We start from the raw sequence: 9,528 nt of genomic DNA on the forward strand, positions 1-9,528 counted from the left end.
TGAGGTTTCACCGATCTCAAAATTTACACCGGGAGTCACTTTTTTCAAACCTGTGGGACTACCTTCAGTATTGACTTGTGTTACAAACAGAAAGTGTCCCTCTGGACTACCAACCGAGTAGAGACATACACCTAAGGTTTTTTACACCGGTTCAGTTGGCAAGTAAGGCGTGGAGTAGTTGTGAATGACTTGGTCATTAAAGTAAAGATTATGTAAATAATGTATAAAAGTAGAATTTGTGTAACTTCCACGAAACTTTTACTTTGCATTTACTTCTGCACACACACACACACACACACACACACACACACCACCACAACACACACAACACACAAGCAACACACACACACACACACACACACACCACACACACACACACACACACACACACACACACGACACAACACACCACACACACACACACACACACCACACACACAAAAAACAACACACCAACACACCACACACACACACACAACACACACACACAGACCAAACGTCGTGACCATCACATCTATGGAACCTTCCACTGAGGCCAGTCTGTCTCAAGTGCAAGGCGGAAACTACGGAAACAAACCGCTTTGCAGTGCCTTGGTGAAGACCCATTCAAACTAGTACGGGGATTTGGAGACTTCGGAAATTGGTTACGGACATATTTTTGTACGTATCAACTGTAGAAAGGAAAAGATCATCTTTTATTATACCAACATTCACATATTTCCTATTCAACAGTGTAAAGGACATTTTTGAAACTAACGGAGAACGTTTCTTTGGTATTATCTCCTTTATACTTAAAAAGACAGCTGGTCCGTGGTAGTTCGAGTTATTTCAACATACAACCAAATAAACACATGCTTACTATGATCCAGTTTTACTTTTAGTATTATAATTCCCCATATACAATGATGATCTGACAAAACACGACACTGAAGTATTAATTAGCAGGTCTGTATTCTCTCTATGAGTGACTGATACTGTTATAACAGTGCGGACCATGGAACGGGTCCCTAGTCGATACTTTATTCTATTACGAACTAAACCGTATTTAGGGGAGAAGAGGGATTCTTTTCTGTATTATCTGTTATTAGAAAGTTTAGGAAAAAGGTGTTTTACAAGTTTGATTAGGAAAGTACAAATAGACTTTTAGGGGGGTGCAAGACAAAGGGAGGTGATAACAAATTTTGCACTAATATAACTTAATATACTTAATGTAGAGGTCCAGAGGAAGTGTGTAGTCTGGCGCGGGTTCTCGTGTGCACGCGGTGAAGCCAGTGTGCAGTACATCTGCCTGAACCTCCGCCATGGACGCTCAAACTCTCTTGGGGGGGGAACCCAACCGCGTCTGCGAGGGGCTCGTCTCTCTCGTGGCAGCAGTAGTTGTGTACCCGACCCGAGTTTTCAGTCGAGTCCGGGAGAGACCCTGAATTTATATGCCATAGAGAGGACACGTGTCAACGACTTAGTACACGAAACAACCCGAGAGCTAGGTGTCTAAACCCAAAGTCAACGACCACCTTGTACTAGGCGGAAGAAGGGGCTAGAGTGTGCACAGGGTGAGGTCAGGTCGCCCCAGTGAGTCACAAGGGAGATGTACTAGGTTCAAAAGACTCCTGCTGCGGTGCCGGTAATATGTATGCGTGGGGGACGCACTGGCGAGACCTGCTCAAGTGGCCTCTCGGGTGTCGGGGGGAGATTCGTTCAATGGTGAGTGTGGACAAAGCATGTATAGTCTCAAGGTCCCTCGTCCCCTCCGTTCCTCTGGTTTCGCATGTCATCGATCGAGTCGGAGTCGTGTTAATCTGTACATTTTGCCTATTTCACTTTATTTTTGTTTGGACGTAAAAATTAAGTTCAAAAATTACGGTGAGTGACAATATAGAACATGGATTACAATGTGTAACTGTATAGTGGTTCTCGGAACTTGCAAGACTTGACGACAGCGCTGGGAAGTAGAAGGGAGAATTTTTCCTCGTAGTAGTAAATTTGGGGAACTTTTTTGGCAATAAATAATATAGAGATGACAACAAGGAAACATGAATACTGTCCTTTCGTGTGTCGGCGTTGGTTGATTGCTCGGGCTTCTCTTCGAATATGCGTACGTAAATCGTGTGGACTTCAGGTCTGGGACGGCAGTGCGACCTGGAGGACCGTTTTTTTTAGTCTTGAGGACGTTGTGGGATCTGGAGTAGTCATAGCTGCTCGGGTCCTTAAGCCAGGATGTGTGGATAGAGTAGCGTGGTCCTATAACAAAAACGTAGTACCTTAAAATTGGGAACAGGCGTCAAAAACGTAGGACGCGTATTCGATAAGTTAGTTCAAACTTTCCACTGCCGGGAAGAGTGTGGGCCCGTGCTTATTTGATTTTTGTCGGACCAAGAGTGGACCACCCGGTGGATAAAGCGACCTGGGTATTATTCACCCAGCCCTGTTGGTCCATTAAGCTCAACCCGAAAGCGTCCTTACGACACCCTCACTTATCTTTTTATTTCAGTTTTGAAAATAAAAACTCCGGGGCTAAAGAAATGGCGACACGGTACGTTCCGAGCCGCAAAGCCGGGACGCTTCATGGCCTCCTTGGAATATTGCAACAAAACTTTGTATTGAAAGACAGTTGCATCACTAGTTAGAAGAGTTATATTTGTAAAAACGACTAACAAAAAAAGCTAGACAGAAGACCGGGTATAAGTCTTAGTTTCCTAACAACGGAACCTTCAGGGGGCTCTTATTGAAACGTCTCCTTGATGAGTTAGAAGATATGTAGGTTATGTGCTGTGCCCACTGTTGATAGTCTTATTAGTTCTTGTGCATACTTATACTGGGGAGCCAAAACTACCTACCTGTCCTAGTGGGTCTTCTGTTCTACCCACCTGACAGTAGGAAATGCGGATGGAGCTTTAAAATTTCATAAGTTTACCTTGGCGACACACTTTACCTCACATTGACTATATACAGTATTGATTGTCCTTCCTCCTTATCTTCCAACCATTTGGACGCTAACTTGCATTTCCCCATAACGATGTTGCTTAGCAACCGGCGTAAACGGTTCATTTATTTTGTTGGCAGCACATTCTTTAAAACAGGAGCTTCAGATTGATAAAAAGAGGAAATATGAAGGGTAGATTTCAAGCTTGTTATGTAATTAAGTTATTGGGCTTTTTTTTTTATCAACTATGATTGGTTTGAAAATGTTTTTAACTTCAATTGACTGCATTTATTTGAAAAGTGGGCGTATTAACACATGAATACTGTGTAATATATTGGTGTGTTACATATATATTTAAGAAGTACCATATATTACAAGCACAAGTTTCATTCGTGGGCCACATTTCATTATACTTTTTTAAATTAGCTGAGGGCCGTTTCAAAATGTGCCGCATTTGGCCCCTGGGCCGTAGTTTGGACACCCCTGGCTTCCATGCTTTGACAGTGATCTTGAACATGAATCAAACATGAGACCAAGATAACCTCAGTGTTCAATAACCTTTCGTGGCATATCTAAGAGGAGCTTACCTCTGCAGGCACCGACCACCATGTTGAGAGCCTCTCTGTAGCTCTTTGACATTTTCAGGCCCTCGATGGCTCCCACCAAAGGAATCATCCCCAGACCATTGAGTGGAGTGTCAAGAACAGCGGACATGAGTTCACTCTGCAAACAAACAGGGGAGAAAAGATTCTGTTTAACACGTGCAAGAATTTAGAAAAATACCTAAAACATTAACCTATTCATGAATTCTGCTCAGATTCTCATCGTCTCCCAGTTCCAGCTCTATTCCACATTCAGTTTTGATTCATTTCTTGCGATCAGGTGAACACTGTCAGTAAACTCACCACTGGGGGGCTGAACAGTTCACTGAGATCTGAGAAGCTCGACAGGAACCGCGTCAGAGGCGTCTCCATGGGCTCCAGCAGGATGATGGAGGAGTTTGTTGTAACATTTTTTAGCAATTTCTTCCGTGATGCTGCAACGTTGAAATTCAAACAGTAAGTACGGATAGAAAACAATATGTTTCTAAAACACAGCTTTGAATGTGTCACCAACTGAGACATCCTAATCTGAAATAGGCTAAATTAATAGAATATGCATTCAATTGACCCCTCCCTTATAACATGGTTCGAGCTGCTTCACCTGATGTCAGGTAATTTTTGAGGATGGGTGAAGCCTCGGTTTTGTCATCTCTGGTCTGATCAGAGTTTTCCAGTGCTCTAATGGTCAGAGGACAATGTGATGCTGGGGAGAAGAGAGGATATGACTGCTGGCCTTCTTCAATGGTGAACCCCATCACCTCCACCCGGCCGTACAGACAGGTCAGGTGGCACTTCCCACGGAAACACAGGGTCTGAGGGAGAGGAAATGTAATGCTTAGTCAAAAAAACAAACATCTTAGTTGTCAGACCTTTACTTAATTTTCCAAAGCATACCTGATTCTTCTGCATGACGAGCACTGCGTGGTTTCGTCGATCATCTCTCTCTGCACAGTTATGGAGAGACCCTCCCTCCAGTCTAACTGGGATTATATTTTCTATTTTACCTGAGGTCTTAACACCATTCCCATGAATAGACTGGGAGTACTTCTTCCATTCCATGGAGTCATTTGAATCATTGTCCATTTTAAACACTAAGCTTCCATTAGCCTGTGTGGGAGGTTTCTGAACTACAGACTGAGGGGTGTTTGTCTTGGCGCCAGAGACAGGCTTTGCTTTATTCTTTAATCTCTTGACGGAGGGCTTTTTCTTCTGAGACGCTTTGTGCACCACCGCCATTTTGGCCACGACAGGACTGGAGTTGAGCTCAGAGGAAGTGATGGGGGGCCGGCTCCGTTTGCCCCTCACATCCTTCCACTTCTGAGATTTAGCATGGCCCTTCACCTGTGTGGGTTTATGTGCCTTCATGATTCTGTGATCAACAACTACTCTTGTGGGTGTTGATTAAAACAAAAAGGGGGCGGGCTGCAAATAGAGAAAAAGAGACAATTAGCATCTGAAAGGACAGGGGTCACCAGTACATTGACTAGGGTCAAAATGAATAGCTGAAAATGTGCCTTCACTAAGTAACTCAGCAATAACCAATTGTGGAAGATGTTAGTTCTTACACTTAAATAAAGGTATTACTATTAAAGTGTAGAAATAATGTAAAGTACTGCAAAAAAAGAAAACAAATATCAAAAAAACATTTGACAGAATGGTCCGTTTCACAATAAATGTTATGTTATCTGATCACAATTGTTGACGCAATAACGTGTATGTCACATTATTGTATATAATGCAGGGTAGAGTGCGAATGTACTGCGAGGATCATTAATCAGAGGTGGAAGAAGTACTCAGATCGTGTACTTAAGTAAAAGTAGAAGTACCAGACTAGGAATACTCTGTAAAAGTCCTGCAATAAAAATGTTACTCAAGTAAAAGTAATAGCATCGAAATATACTTGGAGTACCAATAGTAAAAGTACTCATTATGCAGATTGGCCATGTTCACAATCATTAATATTATATGTTTTGATCATAATTACTGATTAATGTGTTTATCAAGGTGGAAAAGGTGGAACTAGTTTCGATTATTTGATGTACTGCTCGGTAGAATGCGAATGTAATACAGGTAAATCTAAAGTATTTTTAAAGTGTTTGTTTATCTATAATCTAATTCAATGTAACTAAAAAAGTACTACATAAATGTAGTGGAGTAAAAACACACTATTAACATCTGAATTGTAAAGAAGTAGAAGTACACAGTAACAACAAATGTAAATACTCAAGTAAAGTACAAGTACCTCAAAATTGTGCTTAACTACAGTACTTGAGTTAATGTACTTGGTTACTTACACCACTGTCATTCATGTCTTATCTCATCCCACAATAAAATAGCATACTTTATTTGTTATTTAAAATTAAAAAAGTGGCTAGTAACTTAACCATTTTCCTTTCAAATGTAGTAGAGTATAAAGCAAAAGAAAAATATTTAAAAACCTTAATTCAACACATATTGGTTTGATTTTGCAGCAGTTCGATAGCAATTGAATGCTAAGCTAACCACAGTAAGACATAAAACAAGGTAGCAGTATACGTACTCTATGTACTTTAGTATATCAACATGTGGAGCAATATTCAAAAACACACATACAACATACGACAGTATAACTCGCTGTTATACAATACATTTTACAAACATTTAATAGATTTCGTCTACCCATCACAGAACTGAAACAACTGACAGTTATGCTAACTGCTATCTGATCTTAATGCATTCAGGAGGAGAAAAAACTTACCCCCCAATTGTGTAAAGACAACGTAGAAATATGAAGTCGACCCGTGGTGATTTTGCTAAATAGATACCGTTCTTATTTAGGAAAAGTGAAGCCAAGGAAATGGCCAACTGTTCTGCAGCAGTGCTAACAAGCTAACTAACATGTGTGAGCCACAAACAGACGCCGCTTCCAGATGGTCGACTAAAGGCTACCCCTGAGTTTCATTATTTACATTTAACTACGCAGAACTATTACATTTGATCTGAAATATGAATGAACTCAACAAAAAGAACGAAATGAATGTAGGCACAGATAATAATTATATGTGAGGCTATTACATTGTTACTTATGTGCTTGTAGATGTTTAATCATGGACAACAAGCATTTTTCCCGGAGTTCGGTCGCATAAAAAGCGTCACATCCTCTTCCTTCTGCAGCTTTTTAGGGGCCTACAAGAAACGAAAACAAGGTGCATGAAGCGGCTTTGCTACGTTTTGCAAACTATTTGCTGGAGAACACGAAATGGCTGCAGCTTCTCAGCAATATAGGAAATAAATCACATTTTTTTCCTCCATACTGCAGAGGTGATGCAGCTGTCGGGTGCGTACCATGCTAAGGGAGCGTCTTTAAAAATGTGCTGGAAAATAAACGTCGAGCTGCGTAGGTAGCTAGGGGCTTGCAATCATTTTATTTTAGGCAGCCTCTAAAGCAGACATAGGATTATTCCAGGAAAGTATACGTGAGCAGCTTAAATTATATTTAAAAAATGTATATGCTATGGAGCCATCACTGAAATAAATGTAATTCAGTAAGCTTCATTTGTTAAAGTAGATAATTTAACATGATGCACAAGTGATTTCAATCTGTCTTAAATATGTAACACTTCTAAATGATGTTCTTTGTTTATGTAGATGCAATTGTAAGTATTTGCAACATCATGGCTGTTAATTTATCCGAATCAGTATTGTCAACCTAAGGGTGTTTTTTATTTGCATTCTGTGTATTTTGGATTTGCACCTTTGATATTTTTTAGTACTTTTTACTTCAACATTGTATAATGATTTCCACCAATATAAATAATGCTATACCTTATTTTATAGTATTAAAGATCTGGAGGATCTAAAGTTCAATATCAACAAATCTAGTTTTATCGGACAGTTTAGTCCAAGAACACCCAAAGCCATTCACATTTGGAAACTGCATTTCATGCCTTGTTGATTAAAAAAAGTCATTTTCAAAGATAAAATACATGCATTTACAACAAACCATCATCAAATAGAGATAGGTAGAAATACAGCTTATATTTAGAGTCAAGTAGACGAGAAATATATATATTTACACATAAAATGTACAAAAACGTACAACTTCTATATTAGATTTCAAATAATTCATAATTTGAAAGAAACTTAATATGCAATGTAGTGGCAATTTCTTATTTTACTTTATATGGTAAAACTAAATGATGATATTGTGCTTAGAAACTGTTTGGTCAACTCGACCTGTTGTACCACACGATAGCTTCCCACCAAGGTCGTACCTGGAGGATGCGGCTCTCCCTATGTAAATGTACACATTTAAAAACTGCTTTGATTTGAAATATGTACCAGCAAACTGAATATCTTTGGGTTTTAAACTGGTTGCAAGATAAAATAAGGGATTTAAAGGCCATTGGTTTGACTCAATATTTTCCCCTTAAGCACAGATTAATAAACTAACTAGATGAATAACTCTGTTTAACTGATATGTATGTTCAATGCTACACATACTACAATGCTAAGTTACTAATAACATGCAGTATGATGTCCCTGTCTCTCAGTCAGCAGTATCCCACAGTAAACAGAGGGATGCCTCCGGCAGAGAGCAGCCATGCCCAGCGCGTCCTCTCCTCCCTGAACCAGCAGAGGGCGGTGGGCAGGTTCTGTGATGCAGTGTTGAATGTGGGAGGGGGGGTGGTCTACCTGGCCCACCGCAGCATCCTGGCCTGCTTCAGTGACCTCTTCCAGCAGTCCAACATTGCCGCTGCACCCTGCATGGAGTTCTGCCTCCAGGAGTGCCCCAAAGACGGCCTGGAGCTGCTGCTGAACTTCCTCTACACCGGGGAGCTGAAGCTGGAGGCTGACAACCTGGAGAAGGTTCAGCATGCAGCCGCCAGCCTGGGCGTTCCTGAGGCTCTCTCCCTGTGTCAGCAGTTCAAGGAGAACCCTGCTGATTCCCAGCCTTTCAAACGTAAAAGAGGCCGACCCAGGAAGTCCACATCCGGAGGTGGGAAGTACATTTACTCAATCAGAATCAAAGCTTTTATTGTCATATGTACACAGTGTAGTTATGACAATGAACATCTTAAGTCACAGGCTCTTCCCACAGTGCAACACAATAAAACAGTTAATAGTGCAAGTACATAAAATAAAATATAATGGAAATTGTGCAGAATAGTCTATATACAAGTAATTGGAATATTGATATCAGAAACAGAAACAGGTGTATTGCCAAGTAAGTTTACGCATACGAGGATGTTTCCTTGGTGTATATGGTGCATACATGAGCACAGGTAAAGAAGATACAAAGTAAGAAAGAAAACACGAAAACAAAGAATGACATTAAAGCCTTTGAATCTTGAATCTTTAAATCTTGCATCTTTAGTATTTACATTTTCAGAATCCGAATCAGTATTCATCTTCTGTCCCCGCAGCAGGGAACTTTAAAGTCTCACAGCAAAAGTGGCATAGCAGGTAAAAAAGGCATGCAATTATAAAGAGTAAGCTAACTTATTAAATATACAGTACAATTGCAAAGAAAAACGTCTGTATTTTATGCTTCTTTATACTTCTACTCCACTACATTCAAAAAGGAAATCATGTAATTTTACTCCACTACATTTGTTTAAAAGCTTTAGATACTCCGATTGTATCTCTAAAAATTAAAATAGTGGAGTAACAAGTTAAAGGTGGCGGCTGGTGGGAAATATTTTTTGTTGGGCTATGGAAATGGTGACCAGACCATACTAGGTCGGTCCGGAAAATTTTGAGAAATGACCCCTTATATTATGACTTCTGGTGATGTTAGAGGGGGGGGGGGTTAGCTATGAATCCTCCAAAACTGTGCAACAGTACAGTTGGCCCACAAAATGCAGAACACTGGTGCTTTGGGAATACTCAAATTATTTAATTCCCATTTAAAATCAGGAGACTAAATACCAACATTGTGTGTGTGTGTGTGTGTGTGTGTGTGTGCGTGCGTGCGTGCGTGCGTGTGTGTCATACTCGATAACCCTCGCAATTTTTGCGGGA

General features: G+C 40.4%; 2 protein-coding genes across 2 annotated transcripts; one reads left to right on the top strand and one right to left on the bottom strand.

The window, feature by feature from the left end:
* Window positions 1–3,466: 3,466 nt before the first annotated feature.
* On the bottom strand, window positions 3,467–6,579 carry LOC104958057 (uncharacterized). Its single transcript, XM_010785765.1, has 5 exons — window positions 6,263–6,579; window positions 4,420–4,947; window positions 4,127–4,337; window positions 3,829–3,959; window positions 3,467–3,646 (listed from the first exon to the last, which is right to left on the bottom strand). Exons 2-5 carry the CDS (start codon window positions 4,888–4,890, stop codon window positions 3,467–3,469), a joined length of 993 nt encoding a protein of 330 aa, XP_010784067.1. The 5' UTR covers window positions 4,891–4,947; window positions 6,263–6,579.
* A 115-nt stretch (window positions 6,580–6,694) lies between these two features.
* Window positions 6,695–8,563, top strand: LOC104958053 (zinc finger and BTB domain-containing protein 48-like; the record flags this gene model as incomplete). Its single annotated transcript, XM_010785761.1, has 2 exons — window positions 6,695–6,841; window positions 8,058–8,563. A coding segment is annotated over exon 2 (478 nt), but the record flags the coding sequence as incomplete, so codon positions are not given.
* Between the last annotated feature and the right edge of the window lie 965 nt (window positions 8,564–9,528).

This window comes from Notothenia coriiceps, unplaced genomic scaffold (genome assembly GCF_000735185.1).
Source record: "Notothenia coriiceps isolate Sejong01 unplaced genomic scaffold, NC01 NC01_scaffold00028157, whole genome shotgun sequence".
In the NCBI taxonomy this organism is placed as follows: domain Eukaryota; kingdom Metazoa; phylum Chordata; class Actinopteri; order Perciformes; family Nototheniidae; genus Notothenia; species Notothenia coriiceps.

Excerpts from the sequence above, each read along its gene's own strand:
- LOC104958057 (XM_010785765.1), bottom strand. The coding sequence starts at position 4,890 with ATGAAGGCACATAAACCCACACAGGTGAAGGGCCATGCTAAATCTCAG. Across the intron at positions 4,338-4,419 it reads TCGTCATGCAGAAGAATCAG|ACCCTGTGTTTCCGTGGGAA; the intron begins GTATGCTTTGGA and ends CCTCTCCCTCAG. Across the intron at positions 3,960-4,126 it reads CAAAAATTACCTGACATCAG|CATCACGGAAGAAATTGCTA; the intron begins GTGAAGCAGCTC and ends TCAACGTTGCAG.